The sequence below is a fragment of the Lemur catta genome, chromosome 3 (assembly GCF_020740605.2).
Source record: "Lemur catta isolate mLemCat1 chromosome 3, mLemCat1.pri, whole genome shotgun sequence".
NCBI lineage: Eukaryota > Metazoa > Chordata > Mammalia > Primates > Lemuridae > Lemur > Lemur catta.
In genome coordinates this window covers 115,537,877-115,565,491 of record NC_059130.1, presented here as the reverse complement: position 1 = coordinate 115,565,491, position 27,615 = coordinate 115,537,877, and the positions used below count along the sequence as shown (strand labels likewise).

General features: G+C 46.5%; 1 protein-coding gene across 4 annotated transcripts; it reads left to right on the top strand.

The window, feature by feature from the left end:
- Nucleotides 1–26: 26 nt before the first annotated feature.
- On the top strand, nt 27–26,991 carry SZRD1 (SUZ RNA binding domain containing 1). Of its 4 annotated transcripts, none has more exons than XM_045548614.1 (4): nt 104–199; nt 20,324–20,373; nt 22,034–22,288; nt 23,881–26,991. In XM_045548614.1, exons 1-4 carry the CDS (start codon nt 149–151, stop codon nt 23,981–23,983), a joined length of 459 nt encoding a protein of 152 aa, XP_045404570.1. In that variant the 5' UTR covers nt 104–148; the 3' UTR covers nt 23,984–26,991. The 4 variants fall into 4 exon arrangements, with proteins under 4 accessions (XP_045404573.1, XP_045404572.1, XP_045404570.1 ...); XM_045548615.1 differs by having other exon boundaries at nt 112–199; nt 22,037–22,288; XM_045548617.1 differs by lacking the exon at nt 20,324–20,373 and having other exon boundaries at nt 27–199; nt 22,037–22,288.
- Nucleotides 26,992–27,615: the final 624 nt, after the last annotated feature.

Here is a 27,615-nt window from a genome sequence, read left to right as displayed (position 1 = left end):
CTTGGGCCCTTGCCTGGAGCCTCTTCCGGGCTTGGCAGGGGGCGGGGGCCATTGAGTAAAGCCTTGCGTGCCCGCGCCTGCGACGGAGGCGCGCTTCAAGGCGCAGGCGCGGGGAGGGGGTGGGGGAGGAGGGAAAGCGGCGAGTAAGATGGAAGATGAGGAGGTCGCTGAGAGCTGGGAGGAGGCGGCAGACAGCGGGGTAAGGAGGAGCCGCCGCCCCGGGGCAGGGCCGGGCGGGACCTGGCGTGAGGGAAGCCTCCGGGGAGCGGGTCTGAGGATGGTTCTCCCCAAGGAAGGGCCCCACACGCCGGGCCTGGGGTGGAGGAGAGGCCCCCGGTTCCTGAGCGCGGTGAAGGCCTCTTAAAGGGGCCGGGTTCCATTTCTCCCTCCACCTTTGCCCGGTGCGCCTCCCTCGGGCCCCCAGATGTGCGCGTCACCCCGGGAGCCCCACCCGCCACCCAGGGCTTCTTTTCCTGGCCCCAGTGCCCGCTCGCTCGCCCCGAGCCCCTTTGACCCTTCCTTTCCGTCAGGCTCCCCCGCCCGAGGCACCATTTTAAAGTTCATGTGCTCTGATGAGGAGGGACACACCATGTGGGTGGGGGGCCTTGCGTGGACCTGGGCGGCATGCCGGGTTCCGGAGAAGAGCAGGAGCAGGCAGTTGAGGGCAGGGGGGAAATTGCGTCCTCTGTGGGCCACTCAACTCTCTGCTAAAGTCTCTCACTATCCGCCACGGTGGGCGAGTCTGGGTTTTTTTTTCTCTTTCACTTTTACTCCGAGAGCCTGTGACAGGCGGGTCTCCCGGGACCCCGCCAGAGCAACCGAAAGCTCAGCGGGCAGCCCCTCTCCCCGAGGACCCACCCCAAGGTCTGAGCCCCAGGGAGGGTCTCGGAGTGTGCTGCCGGGGTCCAGGAGGAGGGGCGCGATTTGCGAAGTTGCCACATTCCTGGGAGGGGAGGGAGAAGTGGACTGTTCGACTTGTTTTTGGAGTTTTTGTGTTGCCTCTAGAAGCTGTAGGAAAATAGTTTATCTCAAACAGGAACTGCCAATTCTATTAGGTTCGTGATTAATTTGGTTTTTCAGAATTTGTGGTTCTATGGTGGCAGTTGTGAAGATGGGGAGATGCCTTATTGGTCTCTCCGTGTTCGTGTCTGTGCTGTGCTGTGCTGTGTTGGTTCCACTGACATCCACCTCAAAGGTTTATGTGTGGGGAGTTGCGTGTACCAGGGATAGAACGGGAGCTGGGTTATTCTTCCCCTAAGCGCCTTTTGAGGGTGCTTGTGAGCCCTGTAAGAGGCCGGGAAATTGACCCTCGAAGCAATAGGTGTATCTCTCGGGGAATGTTGAAACTTGGCTTCAAAGTTTTTCCACTGGTTCAGCATTTCTCTCACGGTTGTTTATATTTTTCCACTTAGCATAATTGAGAATTTGAAGGATTAATTCGTTCAGAGGGTATTTAGTAGAGTTCCTTATGTGTTACCCATCTTTCTTGAATTTTGACTTAAGTAAGTTAAAGATTTTATAGGGAGTAACAGGTGTCTGGCAGTTGGATATTTATTCATTCAGTCAACATTTTTGAGTGTCCACTATGTGCTAGGCAGTGTGCTTAGCAGTGACTTTGTGCCAGAGAATGCAAAATTTCCAGTAGAGGTGTTTATTGTCTACCACTAAGCTGAATGAATCATCCAGACACCCCTCATGCCACCCCCTGCAAAAAAGCTTGGCCTACAATTTTAACGTCACTCAAATGATAAGTTTCCTTGGGCATCTTGGCCTTTCTTTGATTTTCTTTGCCTGTTTCAAAATGATATGAGCGTCTCATGTTAAAGAAGTAGGAAGAAAATGAAAGGAACAAAAATGAATGTAGTGTTTGCCACAAATTAGGGATTACTTTAGTTTTTCAGGATGGGTAAGTCACTTAGAGATAGGCCAGTCCCCCATATATGGCTGAATAAACCCAGAGATATAAGATTTAACTTAGGTCTTTCTGATGCTTGTCCAGCATTCTTTCTATTTCTAATGTCCTTTACTTTAGTAAAACCCTTTAAAAATGCCAGGTACAAAGGTGGAACACAAACCTTGCCTCATTGATATCAAGAGCAGTTTTGCCAAAATGCACATTCCCTCATATATCTTTTATTTAATTAAGTCCTTGAAACAACCTGTTGAGGCATTGTCTTCCAAACCTCAGACTAGGAGACAGAGGTTTAGAGAGTAACCTGTTTTGCTCAAGATCACACAGATAGTAAGTAGGGAAGCTGGGATTTGACCCAAGGCCTGTCTAACTCTAAAGATGGGTTCTTTTCTCTAGCATTTTGCTGTCTCCCTACCTGGGACCTATGGAAGTCTTGGGAGTTGGACATTAGCTTTTATTTTTAATATGTTTGCTTTAGGCTTATATTTGAAGGCTCTCTTCAATTTGATTCCCTTTTTGAGTTTCACAGCTTGTTGTGAATATGCCCTTTTGAAAGAAGGAAGCCAAGGGAGAGGGTATGTCCACATCACTGGGAAACCCATTGACTATAGACTGTACATGCCTTTCATATGTAGGCAATTACATATGTAGAAGTCTTAGCTTTATGTTATCCTGTCTCTGTAGCCTCCAAAGCTGTAACCAGCTTTGAATACCCCATCCCCAAACAAAACAAAACAAAAATTGGGTGAAAACTAGTAAATGGAGGTTGACCAATTCTAAAAGTGAACATTCAAACTCCATGTAATCCAGAGGCAGTTCTGATCTTTGAAAGTAAAGGCTTTTGGTGATCCTAGTCCTCCAACACTACAAAAAAAATTTGACATCATGCTAGAATTTCTTTTTTTTTTTTTTTTTGTATCAGTACATCTGAGGTCATTGTTTCCTGTATATCTTCAGAATACTCAGTATCAAGTCCTATTGTGTCATTTGGGGGAAGACTGACTTTGAGAAACACCTCAAATATTCAGCGTAAATAGGCTGCTTTTTGCTTTTAGTTAGTATTGTAAACACTTATCTACTATAAAATTGTTCCTTTACCTGTTTCTTCCCAAAGGGTTACCTCCTCAATCAGAATGTCCTTTGATCTGAGGAATATAACTTAAGATTTCACCAAGGAAATGCTTATTTAAAAATACACTGCCGGCCGGGCGCGGTGGCTCACGCCTGTAATCCTAGCACTCTGGGAGGCCGAAGCGGGTGGATCGCTCGAGGTCAGGAGTTCGAGACCAGCCTCAGCAAGAGCGAGACCCCGTCTCTACTAAAAATAGAAAGAAATTATCTAGCCAGCTAAAACATATATATAGAAAAAAAAAAAATTAGCCGGGCATGGTGGCGCATGCCTGTAGTCCCAGCTACTCGGGAGGCTGAGGCAGTAGGATCGCTTAAGCCCAGGAGTTTGAGGTTGCTGTGAGCTAGGCTGACGCCACGGCACTCACTCTAGCCCAGGCAACAGAGTGACACTCTGTCTCAAAAAAAATAAAAATAAAAATAAAAATACACTGCCTTGGGGAGAAGTGAAAATGTGTAAAATCAAGTTAATGTTGAATCAAACTTTAAATTGTGAAGCTGGGCATGGTGGCACGTTCCTATAATCCTAGCTACTGGGGAGGCTGAGGCTGGAGGATTGCTTGAGCCCAGGAGTTCAAGACCAGCCTGGGCAACATAGTGAGACCCCTGTCTCAAAAAAAAAAAAAAAATCTTTAAATTGTGTCCTTCACCTTAAGCAAATCTCATGAGACAAATAGAGTATTGTGTAATTGGAAGACATCTTCATGCTCCAGAACAAATTAGATCAACAGTTTGCTCAGTTTCTTATGGTTTGAAGCTAGTTTATATTCACTAGTTGTTTGTTTAGACAATAAAATATGGCCTAGTCCATCTTCTTGGTTATGAGCTACCTCAGCTAGGGAAAAGCAGATGGTATATAAATGGAATTAGACTGGTGGTTGTTATAAAGCATTGGCAACCCCTCTAATTTCCTTGTATATTAAAAGTTTCCTTTTATTCTTTTTCTCAAGGTCAAGTCATGTAGCAGCTAGAGGGAAGAAAATACATCTTAAGAAAGTTAAAGGATAACTGGCCTTCTGTAGTAAGAACACAAATTTATGTTTTCTATTCCCGTGAACCAGTCATCCAAACATTGCCCCAACAGTGATGCTGGATGGTGTATAAGTCCATAGGAAGGTGTCGGTAAACATTGAATACCTATTGTGTACCAGGCACCGAGGCCTGGTCAAGTGGAGGAGTCAGGTAAGGCAACACTTTCTGTGGAAGAGACTATAAGTGGGGTACCATGCTTGGGATCAGAGAAGGTCTTGTAGAGAAGATGATGCCCAAATTAAGATTTGAAAGACCAGTTGAATTAAGCAGTGGTAAGTCTGGTAGTTTTCGGTAGAGTGTAGGGCCAGTGCCTGCATAGATGAGGAGGTTGTGAGAGATGAGTCTGCAGCATTGGGAGAGCTAAAAGTATTTCCTTCTGGCTGGAGGGGAGGGGGTTGGCAGGGCTGAGTGGAAAGAGAGGAGGCCACAGAGGTATGCAGGGGCCAGATTGGGAAAGGTTTCCTTGTGCTTGGTTCTGGGAATTTGGACTTTGTCCTGAAAGCAGTGGAGAGCTTCAAAAACTTTTTTTTTTTTTTTTTTAGCAGGGGAGTGACAGATTTAATTTAGGAGATAAGAACTTTGATTTACTTCTCTTTCTTTGGAGAAGAAGCCATTCTTCCCAAAGTGTGAGTGCTACCTCACTTTGGGGTCCCCAGTGCTCCCTGTAGCTGTTGTCATTATGGAACACGTACAGTGGCTATGGGAGTGGGAAAAAACAGATCAGTTAGTTTAGGGTTACCTGGTATAGATTTGTCTGTCCCTACAGTAAAGAGGGCATTTAAGATTTGTGGTGTCACAGAAAGCACAAATCCAGGTATATCATGCCTGAAGGGGCCACCTCTTTAGCTGTTCCTGGTCTTTTTGGAAAGATTGAGTCCTAGGGACTGTGAAGACCTCAGAGGGGGCTTTCTGTAAAGCAGTTGGCTAGTTTAGGCATCATCATGCTGAGCAGTCTGTCCCTGGGACTCTGGAAAAAGATCTGTTTCACTGTGGCTTCAAAGAAAGGAGGATAATGAGCTTTTCACTCGTAATTTCTCAGCTCCTTTCATTGAACTGCGTGGGGGCCTGTTCCCAGCGTGCTCTGGGTATTGAGAGAGCTGCCATGGTTGCCATGGGCTGGAATTTTGGGCAATCACTGGCTTTCTTGCTTTCCCTTCTACAACAGGAGAGGATTTAGTGTGTCTTTCTAAAACTGTCGGTAAAATCCTGCAAGAGAAAAGTCACTTGTCTACATCTAATGACTCAAACATTCTGGGTAGAGGCCATTCCAGTTTCCATCTCTATACTGCAGTGGGCCCCTTGCAGTTAGCATCAATTTCTGGCTGTATCAGGTAGCTAACCTCCACGGATGTGCAGGGTGTTCTCTCTTCTCCTATAAATTTTCTCCACAGGAATAGAAATTTTTTTCTGTTAGGACAGCTGCTGACTTGTTGGTTTCCTAGGAGAAGATTGCATTTAGCTACTTAAATCTGTGGCCAAAGTATAGAATAAAATGTTTTTTTTTTCTTGTTAAGTAGTAACCATAGAGATTTCTCTTCCTGAGTGTTTTTAACTCTGTTAGTCTCTGCCAAGCATCCTTCTCTTTAATATCTAGCTCTGTCCAGGATGTTGATTAGGGTTATAACCATGCACCACAGAATTTAGCAGCAAATCCCAGCAGTGGGCTGTGTGTAGATAGAAAATCTTATCCCTGATGGTGAGACACTTCAAAATGTCCCTCACAATAAGTCAGCCCCCTCCACACATGGAAAACTCTTTTCCTTCTAAAAGGAACACAGGAAATAACAGCCATTCCTTTCTAAAAGGAATAATAAATATGTACAGTTAAAACTGCATTCTTCAGGGGCCATTATGATTAGATGAGATTGTACAGAAGGATAGTTATGACTGAGTCTAGAAAGGTCGGCACTGTCACCATTCTTTGTTGACCTTGAGACCCAAATTCCCACCCCTCATCGTCTGGCTGTCATGGCTTATAAAATCTTTTGTGACCTTCCAGCTGTCAGTTGTGTTTCTGCTACCTAGTTGCACACTCAGCTGGTGAACAAACACTGCTCATAACCCTGTGAGCTCCCAAATCCCCTGGGCCCTTTTTGGAAGAGGTTCCAAAAAGCATATTGTAGGGCTTACACCAGGCCAGGAGTGCATTTTTACATTCATTATCAGTGACCTCCTGAGGTGTAAGTGCTATTATTCCTGGTCCTGGAGAAGAAATCATGCACTTGTCCCTGTCCTGGCTGTTGGCTGCCTGAGTCTACACTCTCAGGGACCTTTTCGGAGCAGTTTGTTTACATTTGCTCACTAGATAATTAACTAGTTAAGTGCTTTAGGATGCTTAGTTGCTAGTTCCTTTTTTTTTTTTTTTTTTGAGACAGACTCTTGCTCTGTTTCCCCCGCCCCCACCAGAGTGCTGGTAGAGTATGTCATATAGTTCACTGCAGCCGCAAATTCTTGGGCTCAAGCAATCCTCCCGTCTCGGCCTCCCAGACTGCTAGGATTACAGGTGTGAGCCACCACCCTGGCCTAGTTCCTTTGAAGAGTTTTATTTGTTTTCACCTGGGGTTGACCACCCACTTCTGTAGCCTGATGAGCTAATAAATTTTGTGTCTCTGAGAAACTTGAACTCAGTGCTCAAGAGCCAAGTGGGTAATGCTGTAGGTGTAATCCTAAGAACATTGACTGCAAGTGAGATGCAGGTGGAAATCTTGGTCATAAATGGAAAATAACATTTGGCCAAGTGGAAAAAGATAATATAAATAATTTTTGCTCCAGACTTTAAAATATTGAATTTGAATGCCTTTACCTGTATCTTTGTTGCTCTCCTTTGCTGTGCCGCTTTACCTATTGTGTTCCTTTCTGCCTGCTTGAGCCTTTGGCCCTAGAGGTGTGGTGTTTGCTGCCTTTGCCGAGTGCTGTGGATTCTAACTAGCCCTTGGGTGTTAAAATAAAATTGGGTTGTGGGGATGGAGTAATAGTAACTTTGTTTCAGTCTTCAAAGTCAATATATGTGATTTTTTTTTTTTTTGTGAGAAGAATCTTGCTGTCTTCATTGTAAATGGCTGCAGAAAAGAATAGGTTCCCTTTGCCAGTTATCAACCCACTTTTTCTCCATCATTGGCAATAGAAGTCAGAAAACTGGGATTTAAATGCCAGGTCTGATTTTTGGGCAAAGCACTGCCTACCTTCTCTCAGCTTCATTCTCCTAATTTGTGAAATTGAATTAATAGAATTTGCTTTGCCTGGTGGTGAGAGTTAAGTAAAGCACTTAGTAAAGCGTCATTCAAAGAGAGCCCTTGCTCTGAGTGAAGGCATCGTTCCCAGGCCGTCTAGCCACTGACAGTATAGCCTCTATCAAAGTAGGTTTCAAACTTCCTAAGACTGGTGGAAGGACTAGTATACTGTTTCTTCTAAGTCTTGCGTTGCTGAGTGTTGTATGAAAACCAAAAGGGAGAACCAATACAAAAACACAGAGAAAGTGGGAACCCCATTAGATGCTACCCCCCGTTTTATTTCCATGGCAGGGTTCTTCACCATTCCCCATACCCCTGCCTATCCCCTTACGTTAAGGTAAAGGGCTTGATAGATTCCCTACCCCTTTGGAAGAGGCACTCAAAGCAAAACAATACATTGTCTCAAGATGGCAATTTACAAAGTTTCTGATGCCCTCTAGCCTGGGATACATCTATTAGGATATTAAGTATGAAATGTCTGATTTCCTCAAATACTAAGTTTGATAGTTGATATCTCTGACGTTTCACTTTGATACTTCTTGTTTTATTTTTATTATGAAGGTCCATCCTCAGTCTTTGAAACATATATTTTGGCTTGTGATTATCTTTTATTTATTTATTTATTTATTTATTGAGACAGCCTTGCTCTGTTGCCCAGGCTAGAGTGCTGTGGTGTCAGCCTAGCTCACAGCAGCCTCAAATTCTTGAGCTCAAGTGACCCTCCTGCCTCAGCCTCCTGAGTAGCTGGGACTACAGGTACACACTACAATTCTCAGCTAATTTTTTCTGTTTTTAGTAGAGACTGGGTTTCACTGTTGTTCAGGCTGGTCTTGAACTCCTGACCTCAAGGAATCCTCTTGCCTTGGCCTCCCAGAGTGCTCAAATTACAGGCATGAGCCACAGCACCCAGCCGTGATTTAATATGAGTTTTGTCGTGGAACCAATGCAGCACAGACAGCATGAAATATCAACAAAGTGTCTGGGAAGGATGTGGTTAATGAACGTGTAGTAGTACATCGATGGTTTGAGAAGTTCCATCCTGGTAATTTAATCTTGAAAATGAGCCATGTGGGCGACCTGAGACCCAGGTGGATAATGATGAGCTGAAAGCGGTAGTGGGAGCGAATCCATCCTAACCTACACATCAATTAGCAGCAAGGTTTGACATTACTATTCCAACAATACTGGACCATTTGAAACAAATCAGCAAGGTAAAGAAGCTGGATAGATGGGTTCTGCATGAATGAAAGGAGCATCAGAAGAGAAATCATCTCGAAGCTTGTCTTTCTTTGCTGTCACGACATAAAGGCGAACCATTTCTACACCATTTTGTTACATGTGATTAAAAATGGATTCCTTTTTTTTTTTTTTTTTTTTTTTGAGACAGAGTCTCACTCTGTTGCCTGGGCTAGAGTGCCGTGGCGTCAGCCTAGCTCACAGCACCCTCAAACTCCTGGGCTCAAGCAATCCTCCTGTCTCAGCCTCCTGAGTAGCTGGGACTACAAGCACGTGGCACCATGCCTGGCTAAGTTTTTCTATTCTTAGTTGCCTGGCTAAGTTTTTCCATTATTAGTAGAAACAGGGTCTCACTCTTGCTCAGGCTGGTCTTGAACTCCTGACCTCAAGTGATCCACCTGCCTCAGCCTCCCAGAGTGCTAGGATTACAAGTGTGAGCCACCATGCCCAGCTGAAAAATGGATTCTTTTTTGACAATTGCAAGCATTTGGCACAATGGTTGGATAAAGATGAAGTGCCAAAAGACAGTCCTAAAATGAATATTCATCACAAAAAGCTAATGAATGGTGTCTGTTTCATGGTCCAGCGCTAGTATTATCCACTACAAATTCATGAAACCTGGTCAATCGATTACAGTGGATGTCTGCTGCAACCAGTTGGATGAAATGATGAGGATGCTTGTGATTAAGCAGCCAAGATTGGTCAATGGTCAATAGAGACAGGCCAATCCTCTTGCAAGTCAGTGCTCAACCACATGTTACACAGACAGTGCTGCTCAAACCACAGCAGGTGGACTTGCAAACTCTCTGTCATCCACAATATTCACCAGATCTTGCTCTAAGTGACTACCACTTCTTCCAGGCTTTGGACCACTTCTTGCAAGGAAAAATACTCAATTCTCAATGAGCTGTGGAAAACACCTTTTGCAATTTCATCGCCACTCGCTTTCCAGGCTTCTTTTGCTGCTGGCATAAACAAGCTACCATTACTTTGGCAAAACTGTGTCAATACAAACTACACTGATTTGAAATCTGACGTTTCATATTTAATGACCTGATAAATTGCTGGGCCTGTTTTCTGCTGAAGAGTCAGATCCTGTTGCATGCTGCCTCATAGCTTTAAGATGTGGACCTTGGGAATCAGCTTTGTCGGTCTGCTACTGCTGTGGTCCTTCCTTAGGGAACCCAGGCTTGCTCTAACCTGGCCTGTGGTGTAAGAGCAAGCAGGGTGGTGTTACCTGTCAGTCCTCATCCTACCTTATTTGTTCCTGCTGCCACCTACCTGCCATTCTCCTGAATCTTTTTGCTTCCCCCTCTTGAGGTTTAAGATTCAGTTCTGTTACTAGTTGTGTGGCCTTAGGCAAGTCACTTAACTTCCGAGTATGCAGCAAGGCTGATGTACCTTCCACAGGTTGTGGTGAGGATTAGAGGTGGTAAAAGTAGGACCAATGTATTACCTGTACCTGTGGCAGGTGCTTGGAGAATGCTGCTGCTGTTGCCACTGCCAAGAAGTGCCTAAAGCAGCCTTAGCTCTTATTTTAAATATGGATAGTGTTGCTTCCTTGGACCCAGATAGACCCAATTCAAATTCTGGCTCTACTCCATACTAGCTGTGGAACTGTGGTAAAGTTATGTAACCTCTCTGAATTGATTCCTTTTCATTTGTGAAATTGAAATATTTCTGTAAATTTCTGTTTCATTAGGATCTTTCACTAATTCATGTGTTGGGTACTATTTTAGGCACTCTGGACAAATGCAGTGAATTAAGTTTCTATTCTTCATAAAGCTTACTTTCTAGTGGGGAAGGTGGACAATAAATAATGTGTTTTATATACACACCTAATGAAGAAAGGTAAAACAGATTAAGGGGCATAGAAAGTGACTGGTGGTGGGGGTGGCTTTTTATAAAACATGGTCAAAGAAGACCTCTCAAAAATAGGCAGAGGCCAGGCGCGGTGGCTCACGCAGGTAATCCTAGCCCTCTGGGAGGCCGAGGCCGGTGGATCGCTTGAGGTCAGGAGTTCGAGACCAGCCTGAGCGAGACCCCGTCTCTACTAAAAATAGAAATAAAAAAATTATTTGGACAACTAAAAATATATATAGAAAAAATTAGCCGGGCATGGTGGCACATGCCTGTAGTCCCAGCTACTCGGGAGGCTGAGGCAGTAGGATCGCTTAAGCCCAGGAGTTTGAGGTTGCTGTGAGCTAGGCTGACGCCATGGCACTCACTCTAGCCTGGGCAACAAAGTGAGACTCTGTCTCAAAAAAAAAAAAAATAGGCAGAGAGATTTGAAAGTAGTGTGGGAATAAACTGTTCAGAAGCTTGTTGAAGTGCATTCTAAGCAGAGGGAACAGCAATGCAAAGGCCCTGAGGCTGGAGCATGGTTTTTTTTTTTGAGGAACAGTAGGGGCTAATGTGGTGGCCATGTTGGGTGAGAGAAGTGGTAGGAGATGAAGTCAGAGGTAGCAGGGAGCCAGATTTGCTAAAGACTAGTAGGTGGTGGCGGATATCACCTTGAAATAGGAGCTGTGGGAGGGTGCTGAGCAGGGCTAACTTGGTTTTTAAAAGGCTTGCTCTTGCTGCTATGTGGAAAATAAACTCTAGGGATAAGGGTGGAAGCACGGAGACTGACCAGGACGCTGTTGCAACTGTCCATTCAAGGGCTGTTAGTGGTTTGGATCAGGATGGTAGCAACAGGAGTGTTGAGAAGATTCAGGATATGTTGTGAAAGTAGAACCAACAAGATCTGCAGACGTAGAGTGTGAAAGACGCATCAGAGATGACTCCCAAGTCTTTGTCCTGAACCACTAGAAGACTGGAACTGCTGAGATGAGTGGGTAGGAAGAATGAGAGAGGAGCAGCTTGGGTAAGTGGATGCAATCATGAGGTTGGTTTTGGACATAGTAAGTTGGGTACCTTTTGAAATCTGAGTGAAAATGTCAGGTCGACAATTGTATTACTATATCGGGACTTATAAAGCTGTGGAACTAGATGAGGTCACTTAAGAAGCCAGCATAGATACAGAATAGGAGAGGTCCAAATTCTGGGGTCTCCCAACCTAAAGTGGTCAGGAGAGGAAGAGGAGCCTATTCTATTTTGGGAGAAATCAAATACAGAGTGTGGGAAGGAGCTACCAGGGAGGTAGAGACCAGAACAGTAGTATCTGGGAGGCCAAGTAAAGAAAATGCTTTAAGGAAGGAACATTGAGCGGTGTCAGATGCTGCTGAGAGGTTAAGGGAAATGAGGATTTGGAATTTACCATTGAATTTGGCAGCCCTGGAGATCATTGGCAATTTTGACAAGACCAGGATCAGGGAGATGGTAGGGCTCAGAGAGCTGGATTAAAGTGAGGTGGTGAATGTTAGAGCAGAGCCTGAGCTGAACATTGAGCACTGGTTAAGTGCTGGTTGCTGCTGCACCAACATGACAGACAGGGCCCACCAAAGTAGGTTCTGCACATCAGTAAGCAGTGTGCTCCTTAGATCCTTACAGCGCTCGGTTGCTAGTCGCTGAAAGACCTGATGTACAGCAGGAATACTACTAATTCTAAGCTTAGACTCTCATTAAAGCAGTGAGAAGAGAAGGTACAATGCTCAAGCCACATGGGTAGTTTTATATATTCTAGAAGCCACATTTTAAAAATACAAAGAAACAGATGAAATTAATTTTAATATTTTTAGTTTAACTTAGATGTATCCCAAACAGTATCATTTCAACATGTGATCAATATTAAAAATATGTATACTCTTTTTGGGTTTTTTTGGGGGGGCGGGGAGAGCCTGTACACTCTTTTTGTACTAAATCTGGAATATCCACTGTACATTTGGCACTTAAAACACATCTCGGTTTGGACAGGCCATGTGTGAAGTGCTTACTAGCTACATGTGGCAGTGGCCACCGTACTGGGTGGCACAGCTAGAGCGAGTGCAAAAGAGGGTGTGCCCAAAGGATTCCCTCTCACTGGGAAGACAGAGAGATCCTGAAAGCTGAATGAACTTGGGAAGAAAGCAGGAGGAGGTGGTTTTTCCCGTACAAGCAAGAATTGTTTGATCTATTCAACATACCATCCCCAAAGCCCTTCATAGTTTTCTGGTAACCTTGGTTTCTTCAAATTCATATCTGGCTGACCCCAGGAATTATTATTAATTTTATGCAGATAAAGTAATCTCAGATGGTTTTCCGGAAGCAGATTAAAAGGAGAGATGGATTCATTGTAAAATACCTTTCTAGATTTGAACTTCTTGGTCTAGGAGGTATCTTATTTCTTTTTCTTCTCCTTTTCCTCTGTTCATGTTTTTGTTGTTGTTGTTTTAAGAGACAGGGTCCCTGGCTCTGTCACCCAGGCTGGAGTGCAGTGGCCCTATCATAGCTTACTGCAGCCTGGAACTCTGGGCTCAACAATCCTCTGACCCCAGCCTTCTGAGTAGCTGGGACTACAGGCACAGGCCACAGTGCCTGACTATGTTCATGTATTCTCTCTAACTTTTTCTTATGCCCCTTCTATTCTTGAAACTCGTGTCCTTTAAGGCCCTGCAGCCTTCCCCGGCTTCTCATGGCAGGATTACTCACAGTCACTTCTCTTTTCAAAACACTGTTCAACAACTAATACAGCTACTGTGACTTGTTTATCTGACTTCTCATCAGCAAAGCTTGCCTTCCTCACTTCCTGGTCTCCACGTCTACTTTAAAGTAGGTTTGCTGTAAATGCTTGTTTCCAACTTGTTTTTGTCACAGTGGAGCAAAAAAAAAAAAAAAAAAGTGGATTTTAAGGCACATTAACAAAGCACAGACTTCCTCAGACAGGCAATTTTAGAACTATATCCTGTGTCCTACAGTGACCCACTTAATTAAAGTAGAACGTTTTTCCTTGGTGTGGGAGTAACAAAAGAAGAAGGAATGTTTTGTGGGAAATGGAACCCTAAAACAGACTGACCTAAGTGTGCATTAAAAAGGCACATCTTGCCTGTAGTTCCAACTATTTAGGAGGCTGAGGCAGGAGGATTACTTACCCCAGGAGTTCAAGACCAGCTGGGGCAATGTAGTGAGACCCCATCTCTTTAAAGGAAAAAAAAAAAGGCAAATCAATGAATGGGCCTGGCTATGCCCCGGAGATCTTGTCTCTCAACTTCTGAAATCTGCTTTTTGCTTCTTTGACTTATCCAATTATGTTTGCCTGGTGTTGAGTTCATTTTTTTTAACGTGGCAGTGATGCTGAAGCATTCCTGTAGAATCAAACCTGGCGTGATAGGACTTTCGGTTTTTCTCTCCCTTGGGTTAGCCAGGGGAGATGGAATAAGCAGGAGCATTGGACATGGCCAGCTCTACCAGGGCAGGACACTGTCACAGCTGTGCCACTGACACAGAGAAATAAGGCAGGGATGAAAAACATAGAATTGAATAGACATGGAGGTTGTTTGAAGAAGTCTATGGATTGTACTCTGGGCTTGAAATGGCTAGTGATGCATTTTAAAGGTAAAGAGGCCTTTTTATCTGATAGTTTTAGGCCAGATTTTGCTGTTGTAGATTGGTTCTTCCTATGAATTCTTGTGCTTGATTCCTAAGTGAAGTTGGGGCCCTCACAGGAGGAGCCAGACTCCCATCAGATTTGTGGTATGGGAAGCATAAGGCGCCTTGCTTGAGAGACTGCTTTGCCAGGAGATCCTGACACAGGCGGCCCTGCAGCCAGGGGACATGGGTGCTGATGTCCTGCCCAAGACTTGAAGAGGTTAGGCCCAGCATGGACACTGCTCACTGTGGTGAGAGTTCAGGGCCAGCATGTGCTGGAAGTTAGTCCTACCTGCTGCTCCTTCTCAGCATCTTTCTTCTCTTTGCTTTTTCTAAAGTGGTGGTTTTGTGTTAATCATGCTCTGGTCCTCAGAGAAATCCTTGTACTTCCTGGGTTCCTGTCTCTTCTTCAAATCTCCCCAGGATCCACTCGTAGACTTGTGCTTCCTGATTAAGGCTAACTAGAGAAGACTAGGTGACCCTGTGGGACATAGTGATTCGCCAGGAGCTTAAGACCAGTTGTTATTCCTTGAATTTGAGAGGAAAATCAGAAATATCATCTTCTGAAATGGAAACTAACAGAAAAGCAAATTATTTGGGAAAAGTTACCTAAATAGCAACTTTGTTGCCAATAAAAAGAATATTTCCTAGTTCAGAGCCTAGAACCAAAGGTGCCTCTTAGACCTCCGTTTAATACAAGATTGCTTGACTTCTTAGGAGTTGTGTTGGTTGCTCTGGTGACCAGAGAGAGGGATGCTTTGATGGAGCAGAACAGTTCACTCCTTTGTCTTGGGAACTGAGGCATGGGGCGGGGTGAGGGGCGGTGGCTCTGGGGAGTGGGCAGCAGCAGGGTAGGCATCAGGAAGGGTGAGACTCCCTTTCCCACCCTCATAATATAACAGATGAGGATTTTGGTTTGTTCACTCTATCTCTTGTGAGTTTGGCTAGTTTGAATCTGTCCCCCAGGGCTTCGTCACTCCTAGATGAACTGAAATGACTGTTTCTTAAACATTTAGATCTGAGAAAGCATGGCTGTAATGGTGCTATAGTTGCTGCTGTACTTTACACCAAGGCCCAGAATAGCCTATTTTTTTCCTTGGCCTTTTTTCCTCTCCTCTCACTTTCTCGCCTTTCTCTTTCCTTTCTTACCCACCTCTTAATGCTACAGGAGTGAACCTGCCATTGTAATATGCCTTGCCTTGCCAACACATCCCTATCCTCTTTGTTCCTTTTGTAGCTTTGAGTGTGTAACAAATTTAGCTGTTTGAGGTTCCCCTCTCCCTGCTCTCCTCCTTTGGAATGATCTTATCCCTATTATACTCCTAGGCTCCCATTTCCCAACTTTTCTGCCAAAGGCTCACACAAGCACATCTTTGCAAGGTTAAGGCATCAAGCAACCAGTGAAGCTGTGCTTCCTCCTCTGATGAGTTAAGTTTGCAGATGTTGATGTCTGATTTCATTCACCTTGTGGTTGTGGCCTCTCCTTTACCTCCCATAAAGGACCAGCCCTGTCCAGAACACCTCTCTCACCATTGTGGTTCTTCATGATTTCCTGCCTCTCTACTCTTTCTTTCTGGCTTTCCTTGTTCTTTCAGACCAAGAAGTGTGTACCTCATTTTTGTAGAGGTGTAGCCCCAGGACAAGTGATACCTTGGTTTGGCAACAACAGATCTTTTGCTTTGAATTTGGACCCATACAGCACACTGTCATCTTCTGTAGTCTGCTCAGTACTGCTTGGCAAAAAATAAAGAGCCTTCCCAGGAGGAGGAGCCGTAGGAAATCCCTCCCCTGTGATGTGCCCCAACACTCACCTTGTGCCCTTCAGAGCAGAATTGTAGAGCTCATAGCCCTAGAAGTCAGGCCTCTAACTCGGGAGCCTTGACTTTGGGCCGGGTTTTGTGCATCCTTGTAAAAAGAGAAGATACCCTAAGGCAATATAATTCCTTATTTCTTGCCCATATCTGGGTGCTTTTTCACAAAAGGTAAGTTCCGTTGAGCTGTTGCACCTGTGGAGGAGACGCACATTCTCCTTGTCACGCACCCTATAGGAAAGTTTTGACTTGGTCCAGCCTTTCAGAGCACAGGCCTGAGAGCAGATTGATTGCTAGGCCTTGTCTGAGGAGAGAGTGGACTGACTCATGATACCTGGACAGACTCCAGAGTGAGACGTAGTGCCCTCTCCAGCTGCTGGCAGAGCACCCCCTCTCCTGCTTGGATGGCTCTGAGCATGCTGGTGTCCAGCTGGCCACCTGGAGATGACCAGGATCTGCTTTCCACCAGAGTTGCTTGAGTTTCTATCCCATTCTGTAATCTGATAGAAGAATCCCTCTCCAGCTCTGGTGAAGCCTTCTTGCCAGACACAGTGGAGTTGGGAGTTCTAGTTATCGGAGTGCCAGGGAGCAGTGTGGAATTGTGGAGGTGGTGAAGAGCGGATCAGCATCTTATGGCTTTTACTGGCATTTACAGGGATTTGAGCAGTTGTTGGGGTGTGTCAGCATGGGGGCCTAAAGGGCTCGTTCTAGGGTTGCCTTTACGATTTCTGTCTTTGTGACCTTGGGCAAGTTCCTTAACCTCTCTGAGCCACATTACCCTCATCTGACAGAGAAGGACAAAAGCTGCTTTGTCTATCAAATAGGGCTAGTGTGATCAGAAAATAAGTGTTTGGGAAAGCACTTTGACAGTCATAAAGCATTATATTGACGTAAGGCACTATTTTTAAAACCAGTAGCATTATATTATATGCCAACTATGCTGGTCATGTTCTAGTTTGGGGACAGAGGCACGTTTACTCAGACATGGCCCATAATGCCCTCTTGGAGGGCTTTTTTCCACCTAGGCCCCATGTGCTGGGGCTGGGCAGATTCCATCTTCCTTAAAGCCCTAGAGAAATAAGGAACCGGTTTACTCTCCTGAGAGGAAACCTGGGTGGGACCTGTCAAATTCAGCTAATGGATTAGTCCTATTTGCCTCTATCTTATTTGGCACTCACAGTGATAATGAAAGTAAGTAAGAGTTCACATAATGAAGTTTAAAAATTCGGAGCTCTCCCATTGGCCGGGCGCGGTGGCTCACGCCTGTAATCCTAGCCTTCTGGGAGGCCGAGGCGGGTGGATCGCTTGAGGTCAGGAGTTCGAGACCAGCCTGAGCGAGACCCCGTCTCTACTAAAAATAGAAATAAATTATCTGGACAACTAAAAATATATATAGAAAAAAAAAATTAGCCGGGCATGGTGGCGCATGACTGTAGTCCCAGCTACTCGGGAGGCTGAGGCAGGAGGATCGCTTAAGCCCAGGAGTTTGAGGTTGCTGTGAGCTAGGCTGACGCCACGGCACTCACTCTAGCCTGGGCAACAAAGTGAGACTCAAAAAAAAAAAAAATTCAGAGCTCTCCCATAAAAATCTTTAATTCAGTTTCTCCTGAAATGGCATTTCTAGTCCTGTCAGCCAAAGTTTGGCTGTGCAGTGGCCCTTCTAGGCAGGCAAGTGCTCTTTGGTGCCTTGCAGCCCCTTCACCTCCTCGGGTGTGTCCCCTGCATGTGGAGTTTGGCTGCTTGCTTAGCCTGTGCAGGCATTTAGTTTCGACCCAGTTTGAAGGCATCTGAAATCCCAGAGATGTTAAACCTTGCATTTATGATGGAGAAACTTGAATAGGCAGTCTCGTTTCCAGGTTGGAACAAAGTGGTGCAGTGTGGAGCTTTAAAACCAGAAGTCATTCGTGAAAAGTTCTTAAAAGGTAATGGGCATTAGACTCATGTGAGACATGGTGTTTACTCAGGCAGTAACACTGGTATTAATAGATTTAATACAATTCTGACACAAACTCTGCAGTGGGCATAAGATTCTGTGTTTGTCAGTTCACAGAAAACATCCAGGTTGTTCTCTTACTGTTGGTGTATTGAGCACCAGCTATGTTCCAAGCTGGAGTGAGAGATTTTTGTTTTAGTGGCTTCCTAATCCCTCCAGAGGCTAGTATATTGTAAATATATTTTAAACACAAGTCAGCACCAACCCGAATGGGTGTCAGTGTTAGACTGGATTTAAATCTAGCTTCATATGACTAATCTAGTTCCTGTTGTTTGTAGGACACACGAATAAGGACATGGGAAGGTAAGAAGACACATGTTCCAGGAAGTACTAACCGAAAGAAAGCTGACCCAGCTTTATTAATATTAAACAATAGATGCTGAGACAAAGAAGATCACTTTATCGTGATTAAACTATTTAATTTACTAGAAAGACTAATTCTTGGCCAGGTGCAGTGGCTCACATCTGTAATCCTAACACTTAGGGAGGTTGAGGCGAGAGGATTGCCTGAGGCCAGGAGTTTGAGACCAGCCTAAGCAACATAGTGGGGCCCTATCTCTACAAAAGAGATAGAAAAATTAGCTGAGTTGGTGGTGCACACCTGTAATCCAGGCTACTCAGGCTGATGCAGGAGAATCGCTTGAGCCCAGGAGTTTGAGGTTACAGTGAGCTGTGCCACTGGAATGCCACTGCACTCCAGCTTGGGAAATGGAGCCAGACACTGTCTCAAAAAAAAAAAAAAAAAAAAAAAGAATTCTTTCCATATTCAGTAGTTCAAACAAATCAGTAAGAGTTTATACGATTTTGACAATATAGGTAACCAGCTTGAACTGCACCCATTGACTATAGAATACAGTCACTTTCAGGATATACAGAGCACTCCTGAAGGCAGGCCGCACACTGGGCTGTGAGGCAGATCTCCGCACATTTCAAAGCTTTCTTACTGTAGCTATGGTTCTTAATGTTTTATAAGTGAGGGACTCCTTTGAAAAACCCATGTATCTTATCAATCAGGGCTTCTCAACCTTGGCACTGTTGACATTCAGAGTTAGATAAATCTTTGTTGTGGGGGCTGTCCTATGCATTGTAGGATGTTTAGCAGCATCCCTGGGCTGTACTCACTAGTTGCCAATAGCATCTATCTTCTGCCAGCAGTAACAACCAAAAAAAGTCTTGACATTGCCAAATGTCCCCTGGGAGGCGAAATTGATTCTGGTTGAGAACCACTGTTATAAACCTTCTCTCCAGAGAAAAATATAATTTTGCATACAGTTTCTCCCCTTTCCAGTAGCCAGATGGTCTTGCCCTCATTGAGAATGGGTGAGTGAGTGGGACAGCCAAGAAGCCTGGGGATTGGTTTTGCTCTGTGCACAGCTTCTCCCCCGACCCTTGTCCAGGGTATGGATGCTCACACAGGAGTATGTGGAGGCGCCACAGAGTTCCTGTGCTGAGGGCCTGTGGGCTCAGATTGCCACCAGTGCTGACATCCCACCCAGGACTTGACGGGGTCCAGCGTGGGCACCGGCCTGCTGTGTTGGAAGGTAGTTCTGCCTGCTCCTCCTTCTCAGCATCTTTCTTCTCTTTGCTTTTTATAAAACGGTGGCTTTGTGTTAATCAGGACCTATCAGGCTCTGGTTCTGAGTGAAATCCATGTTGTACTCTTGGGGTTCCTGTCTCTTCTTCAGCTCCTCCTAGTGTTCATTATAGACTATGGACTTCTAGTTCCATTGGCTTCTGTTTTACTCTATCTAGGTCTTTTGTTAGGTGTTAGTCACAGAGAACTCAAGTCCATAACAGTAGAAAATAGATTATATATTTGATACATGTGACCATGAAGGAATGTAAAAGGGAGAGTTTATCTCTAAGGAGCAGAGAAGACTTTTTCTAAATTTTTTTTTTATTTTCTTTTTTCTTTTTTTTAACGCAAGGTCCTTTGTTAGTAGGGAGCAGAGAAGACTTCACAGAGGAGAGGCAGACATCCAAGCTGGATTTTCTAGGATAAGTGGCAGTTTGCAAGGGGAGAGGACATTGTAGGCAGGTGGAACAGCACACTGGGTTCTGGGAGTTAGTAATAGCAAAACAGGAACAGAAGATAAAAGAAGGTACGGGTGAGGCTCACTTAGTAACTTCAATTTGGTCCTACAAGCAGTTGAAGAGTTCCAGGTAGGGAAGTGACATGATCAAATTTATGTTTAGAAAGTTGATTTGAGTGGCTCTGTAAAGGACAGGTTGGAGGCCAGGAGACTAGTTGGAGACTGCAAAGCACCCAGCTGAACAATGAAGTCTACGACTATCGCGGCGGCCATGGGGATAGAAGGGAGATGGCCCCAGAGTCTAGTCCATATCCATTACCTTGAAGGACACAGTCATGTCTTTGGCTAGAGAGAAGGCACTGCCCTTAGCTCTGAAAATAGAGACATAAGTTTTTATTTGAGAGAGATTTTTTCCACTTTTTATATACATTTTTTTCCTCTAGGAAATAGACAGACGGTTGGAAAAAAAACTGAAGATCACACAAAAGGAGAGGTAAGGCTGCTGTCTGGTCTGAGGACTCGTGCTCTCTTCTGTTTGAGAGCTGGGCAGTCAGTGGTGTTCTCCAGCTGGCCGTTAGGTTTAGCAGGTCAGGCTCCTGGGCAGCGGACCCATCCCTCCAAGTTGGAGACTATGACATGGTAGCTTGAGGCTTTGGGAGTGAGGCTGGGGTGTTGCACTTGCCTCAAACCTTTGTGGGCCCCCTGTGTGAGGTTGTCTGATGGAAAGTGGAGAGGTGACAAGTTGGAAGATTTAGGTGTTAGCCCTGGCTGTGCCCCCAATTGCTCTGAGGTTTGGGGCAGGTTTCTCTGACATAAGGAGTTGGGCCAGATGAGTTCTCTGGGCCCCCAGTGACTTGGTGGTTTAGGGTCTTGTGAGGGTATCTTGGAATAAAAGACTCTATGAGATTCTTGAAAAGACCTTTAGGGGTAGCTTTGTTCCTCACCCAGAGAGCAGAGAAAGTGAGTTTCCAGAGCAGGCGAAAGTTGACTTAAGCTTTCTGTCTTTGGCCTTAGGTAACCTGTTTGCCAACCCGCTATCTTTCCTGGCTCCTTGTCTGTCTGCTCGTTTCAGTAACTACAGTAAGCCCTGGTTACAGTCCCCCTTCCGTGCCATTCCTGACCCCCTAAGACTTGGTCCAGTTCATCCTGGCAGCAGCTGAGTTAGTTCCTCTAATCCTTATCCCTTCTGACAACTGAGGGTCTGAAAACAGGCCCCTGTGGACCTGTTTGGTTCTGAAGAAAAACTAGTTGACTGCTCTGGAAACCCTGGTGGCTGTTTTGGGGTGGCCATTCCCACCTGGGTTTCTTTCTCCTCCTGTGGCTTTTGTTTCTTTCCCTCTCCGTGTTGTTTTCCCTCTTTGTATTTTGTTAATTCCACTTCTCCTGTGGACACATTGCCTTGATGTGCACGTCCAGCAGCCTTGGACAATGCCTTTCTTTAGAGCATTGCCAGGCACTGTTTCTGGGATCGTCCTTCACTCCAGCCCCGCCGCTGTCCAACACACCAGAGAGCCCTGGTGAGGGAGGTTTCTCTGTTCAGAAGCTCTTTTGATGAGACAATTCAATTGTCTGGTGTAGCTTGTCTCTAGGAGGCACAGGTCACTCTCACCAGAAGGCTGAGGCAGTTTGGTAAATCCTGTCTTGTTGCCGGGCAGGGATGGCATACCAGGCTCCTTTGTAGTATTTGACTGGTTTGAGCACATGATGGAAGGACTTGGCTGAGAGTGGGCACTTTACTAATCCCCCATCTCACCAGCTTGTCATACTCTGGTCTGTATAAGGAAGTTGGGATCTTAACTGAAGTTTTTGGATTCTGGACATGAAATGTTTTGCCATAGGGGCCAGACAGTGGTTGATGTTACTGTGATCAACATATGGGGATAGAAGTCCCAGAATGAGGTGGTATTCCAGCCCTTTGGGCCAGGGGTTAGGGCTGAGGAACAGTTCCTGTGGACTGCCAGAGCCGGTGGAAGCTTGGTTTTTCGAGAAACCCTTCTTGAGGAGTGGGAGTTTTGGTGTCTGGTCAGAGGCCAGAGAATAATGGACAGAATTAGTAGGAGAGGGGGAGGAAAGTGATGAGGGCGGGTATGGGACAGGGACGGGGCCTCCATAGTCAGGGTAGGATTTGTGAAGCTGTGTTTGCTCTTTGTCAGCAGGAAATCCAAATCTCCTCCCAAAGTGCCCATTGTGATTCAGGACGATAGCCTTCCCACGGGGCCCCCTCCACAGATCCGCATCCTCAAGAGGCCCACCAGCAACGGTGTGGTCAGCAGCCCCAACTCCACCAGCAGGCCAGCCCTTCCAGTCAAGTCCCTAGCACAGCGGGAGGCAGAGTACGCCGAGGCCCGGAAGCGGATCCTGGGCAGTGCCAGCCCTGAGGAGGAGCAGGAGAAACCCATCCTCGACAGGTGAGTGTAGCTGGCAGGGCTGGCCAATGACCTCAGCACTAGTCCTCCCGTAGGAGGAGGAGGAGCACAACCTGGCTACACAGAGAGAGCGAGAAGCAAGCAGAATCAGGGCAGGAGGCGGCACAGCTCCAGCTGCCAGCCACAGCCTGCTGGGCCCAGTTCTGGGCATTGGCTGGGGACTGCTCTGAAAGGCCAGGAGGTGGTGGTTTGTTGGTGTGCTGCCTCTGCAGGCACCAGGGGGCGGTGTTGCTTGGAGGTTGAAGGCATGGACTTTGAGTCAAAGTCAGCCACTTACCTCTTCTTAAAACTACTTAACCTCTCTGTGGGACTTAGTTGCCTAATCTGAAAAATGGGATAATGATAGTACCTACCTTATCAAGTTGTTGTGTAGGTCAGTGAGTAAATGAGCACAGGGTGCTGAGAACCCTGGCTGGCAGTGGAAAGTGCCCAGTTAAGTACTTCTATGATATCTTCTGGGTCTCTAATAGCCCACTGTGATGTTTTATGAATTTTCTAAGTTCTTTCTTACTCTTGGCATTTTTTTTCTCTGCAACACTAGCAGTTACATTATGGAAGTTTGTCACTTCCTGGTAAAGTTAGTATTTGTTAAGAGGTCTTCTTGCTAACTTTGAGAGGGCTCTTTGGCTTGGTATTCTGGTACTTGAAGAACTAATCTGTGTACTTTCTGTCCCTTCATAATTTTATTATTTATTTTTTGAGACAGATTTTTGCTCTTTCACCTTGGCTAGAGTGCAGTGGTGTGATCACAGCTCACTGCAACCTTGAACTCCTGGGCTCAAGTGATCCTCCTGTCTCAGCCTCTCCAGTAGCTGGGACTACAGGCGTGCACAACCACACCAGCTAATTTTTTCTATTAATATTTTTAGTAGAGACAGGGTCTTGCTCTTGCTCAGGCTGGTCTTGCACTCCTAACCTTGAGCAATACTCCCACCTCAGCCTCCCAGAGTGCTAGGATTATAGGCGTGAGCCACCACACCCAGCCATGTCCCTTCATAATTTTGAAGGGATATTTGTTATCTCTGTGGTTTCTCCTCTAAGTCTTTACCTTTCTGTAGTGGAAAAAGTACATTTCCTCTATTTAGTGTTCTATAGTAATATGAGTCAACCTGTAACCACATGGTTTGGAGAGAAAGACAGGAAGATAGAAATGGTGGGGGGACTTGTCCCTCTGCTGAGCTCTTGGTTAGTTAGGGCTCTTTACCTTGGCCTGACATTCTAGAGAGTCTGTGCCACATGGTTCTGCGGAGGATGTGCTGTCCTTGGTCATTGCCTCTGGACAGAATGGGCCTTTGAGCACTCCTCCCACCTACAAATGAAGATGGCGACCCAACCTGGGGGGAAGAATGCTGTAGCTCCTAGAAGTGACCATGGACTGCTGGCCCCACCTGCCCACAGGGACCTCCCAACTTGGAGATGCCCTGAATCTACTTGCCAAAGAAGCAGACTCGTGGAGCCAGAGTTGGCTGACAGCCACTGTGACTTTTGCCTCAGCTGCAAGGATGGTTGGTTTTAGAATTGGGGACATCTTTTATATCCTTCTTCAGGTCTTCCTCTGATCTTCTTCCCTCCAGGCCAACCAGGATCTCCCAACCCGAAGACAGCAGGCAGCCCAATAATGTGATCAGACAGCCTTTGGGTCCTGATGGGTCACAAGGCTTCAAACAGCGCAGATAAATGCAGGCAAGAAAGGATGCCGCCGCTGCCGCCGTCACCGCCTCCTGGGTCGTCCGCCACGGGTTGCACTGCCGTGGCAGACAGCTGGACTTGAGCAGAGGGAACGACCTGACTTACTTGCACTGTGATCCCCCTTGCTCCGCCCACTGTGACCTTGAACCCCATGCACTGTGACCTCCCCCCTTCTCCCCTCTTCCCACTGTGATTGGCATGTCGACAAGGGCTGTCCCAAGTCAATGGAAAGGGAAAGGGTGGGGATTAGGGGAGGGTTGGGGGGACCCACCAAGGACTCAGAGTAGAGAGTCAGACAGTGCCACTTGGCCACTTGGGGTAAAGCCAGTGCCAGCAATAACAGTTTATCATGCTCATTAATTTGGGATTTTAAAACACAAATGAGAACTCCTGCCCACCCACCCCCAAGTGCATGTCTTCATCACTTAAAAAGTAAGTTCCATTTGAAAATATCCTTTTTTTTTTTTTCACCTATTTTTGTTTGTTTATACAAGTATCTGATTTGCAAGAAAAAGCGCATGGGAGGGATTTTAGCAGTTTAATGAATTTTTAATTGAGAAAAGGTAGTTTGGTAGTCTACTTAAAAAATGTTTCTGGGACATTCACTAGAAACATTAACCAATAGGATTTTGGTGAGCTTAGCTTCTGTATTCCTACTGCCGCCCAGAAAAGGGGCAGGGCTCTGCAGCCCCCAGGACAGATGAGCACCCCATGCCTATACCTCCCTCCCCCAGCTAAGTCCCAGGGCATCTTGGCCTTGCCTGGAGACTGGGCTAGCTCTGTAGGCTCAGAGAGCCAGGGGAGGGTGCCAACCCCACCTCTAGTATTTTGGGAGATAGGGAAAGTGAACAGACTTCCCCTTCCCATATCCCTCAGGGTGGTTCCCTACCAGCCAGACTTGCTACTTCTAGAAGAAAGCAGGTAGTATCAGGGAGTGAGACCGCACTCCTGGATTTAGAAATAAAGGACTCAAGACTTGTTCAGTATTTTGCTGACCAGGGGAGAGTCTGGCTCCAGGACTCTGAGCCTTCTGCCTAATGTGGTCAGAAGGTGGCTAGATCTTCCCACTCCAGCAAGGCGTGAACTCTTAAGGATTTGCGGTGCTCCATCTCTGTTACTGGCCCTAGCTCAGTAACTTTACTTGGTACATTTCCTGTGTGAAATCAGTACCTTGGGAGCAGACCATTCTGAATAAAGTTGGGAAAAGGAAAGTTTTGCATTGCAAAGATGATGACAGACGGTTCCCTGTAGACCTAGGCTACCCTTCACCCCTTTTTCCAGAGCAAGGGCCAGGAATGAAGGCAGTTCTTCCTCTGTCCCTAGAGATTTGCTTTGGCTCCTAGAGGTGGAAGAGGCAGCTGCCTAGAGCAGCTCTATGTGTGTAGTACAACCTCTCAGGCTTTGTGGTCCCTTCTCTTGCACTGCACCTTATCCCTCAGCCAGCCAGACGGCCTCCCCACTCCTGACCAGCAGACAAGTTTTGGAGTGCTTGGTGTGGTTTTGTGATTAGGGTAGCACATGGTGGCCAAGGTGGCAAGCTAAGTTTCACTGGCTCACTCCACTTTTGGTTCACCTAGCTCTCAGCCTTGCAGGAGCTGTGGGAATGGTAGGCCAGGCCCAGCAAGCCATGTTCCACTATATCTTCCCCTTAGGAGGAAGGGCCAGCTGCCAGTTGAGTCAGTGACTGGTCCATAGCACAGCCTTATAGCTGTGTGAAGCCAGGAATTTTTCTTAAGCAGAGCTGGAACAGAGCTTCAGTAAGTAAGAGGGGGAATTATCTCCAGGAGTGGGTGAGGAAGAAAATTGGCTGCTATCTTTATAGTTCCACTGCCCTGACCAAGTGTCCACATTCTAAATGTATAGTGTCCATCCCTCGTGTAATAGTGGTTTCTGGCCCAACGTGAGACTGTCCTTTCGATTGAGAAGGGTGCAGAGGTAGTCCCAGTGGGAAGGCCAGGAGGAGTGCTGATCACTCAGCCATTGGGACCATCTGTTCTTACCCCACCCCCTCCAGTGGGAGCCACATGGAGGAGGCTGGTGGGTGTCTGTGGATTGAGGATGCGGCAGGGACTGGTGCTGCCACCTCCCTCCTGCCAAAGATGGGGCTCTGCCCGCTGTGTGCCTGTCACCACCCACCAGCAGTCATGCCCTGGCTTCCAGATGGAAAGGTGGCAAGCAAAATTAAAAAAAGAAAGAAAAGAAAACAGGAAACTTTATTGTGTTGGGGGGAGGTGGGAGGGGAGATGAGAAAACGGTTTGGATTTTGTGTGGGTTTTTTTTTAGTAGTTGTCTGTAACTTTCCTTAAGTGCTTTTTTTTCCTTTTCTTTTTTAAAGTAAATTGCAGGCTTTGGCTTAGAAAACCCCAGGGGGGTGGGGGGCAGAAACCTGAGGCTGCTGCCCCTTTATCTGCCTTCACGGTACTGTCCCCTTCCTCCAGCTCCTCCCTGACCCCATGAGCCAGGCCGCAGACCTTCCAGCTAACCGCTTCCCATGAGCCACTACTCTGATGTCAGCCTATAACCAAAGGAGCTGGGGGTCTAGGCCTGGTGACCAACCCTTCTCAGCCCACTCAATCAGGGTGCTCCCCACCTGCAGGCAGGAGGCAACACCCTATCTGCTACATCAGCCCCTTCCAGAGCCCACCTGCCCCACCTAGCCCTGCCCTGCCCAGCCCAGCCATACCCTGCTCTGCCCCATCTGGGGTTGCTCTGCTCAGGGATGGGCCGGCAGGGCTGCACCCAGCCTCCCTGGTAAGCAGAGACTCAAGAAACCTCTGGGGTCCTGTTTTCTTGTCATGTGATCCCAGGGGTGCACATGGACCCCACGGGTGTCTGAACAGAAGGGCATGGGAGGGAGGGCCGCACCCCTGCAGCCTTGCTCTGCTGGTATAGCGGGCAACTGCCCACCCCCCGCCACATCCTGCACCGCGGGCTCCTGAGTCGGCAGATTAAGCATTTTATAAATTGTATTTTAAATACATGTTTTAAACTTGTCAGATACTTGTCCTCATTTCAGTCATTGGCCTCCTACCTCTTGCTGTGGCTGCCTGTTTAACCCTGGGGAGCTACTTCTGCTCAGTCCCAGGGAGAGACTCTCTTTGGTGGAGAAATAGGCTGGGTGGGGTGTGGGTTGTGGGGCAGGGACCCATCCCTCTTGGGCTCTAAATGAAGGAGACCCCTGGGTCTTGTGGCTGTGTCATGGAAGAGCATGGCTGAGGCCACCTCCTGTCTTTCCACAGGGTGTGGTGCTTTCAGGGGCCATGTCTTTCCCTTATGTTCACCTCTCCCTTAGAGCAAGTGGAGAGAGAATTCCTGCCTCTGTGGGGCTCCTAGTCCAAGGCGGGGAGACACTCATCTGAGGAGAGGCCCAGCTCTGCTTTGAGAATGCGCAGAAGGTCAAGATTTTGTACCCAGAGGCACCTGTAGCAGAAACCGCAACTCTGGGCAGGGCTTTGAGGTGAGTCTTGCCTGAGCGGGGCTGGAGCCTTCCTGGAGGGCCTGCCTTGGCACCAAGCACAGAGGCTGAAGTTCTTGGTGTTTATTGGCTTACCAGGCCACAAAAGCAAACTCCGGCCACAGCCCCTGCCTGATGACGGTCTGTCTGCAAGGCCTAGAGTCAG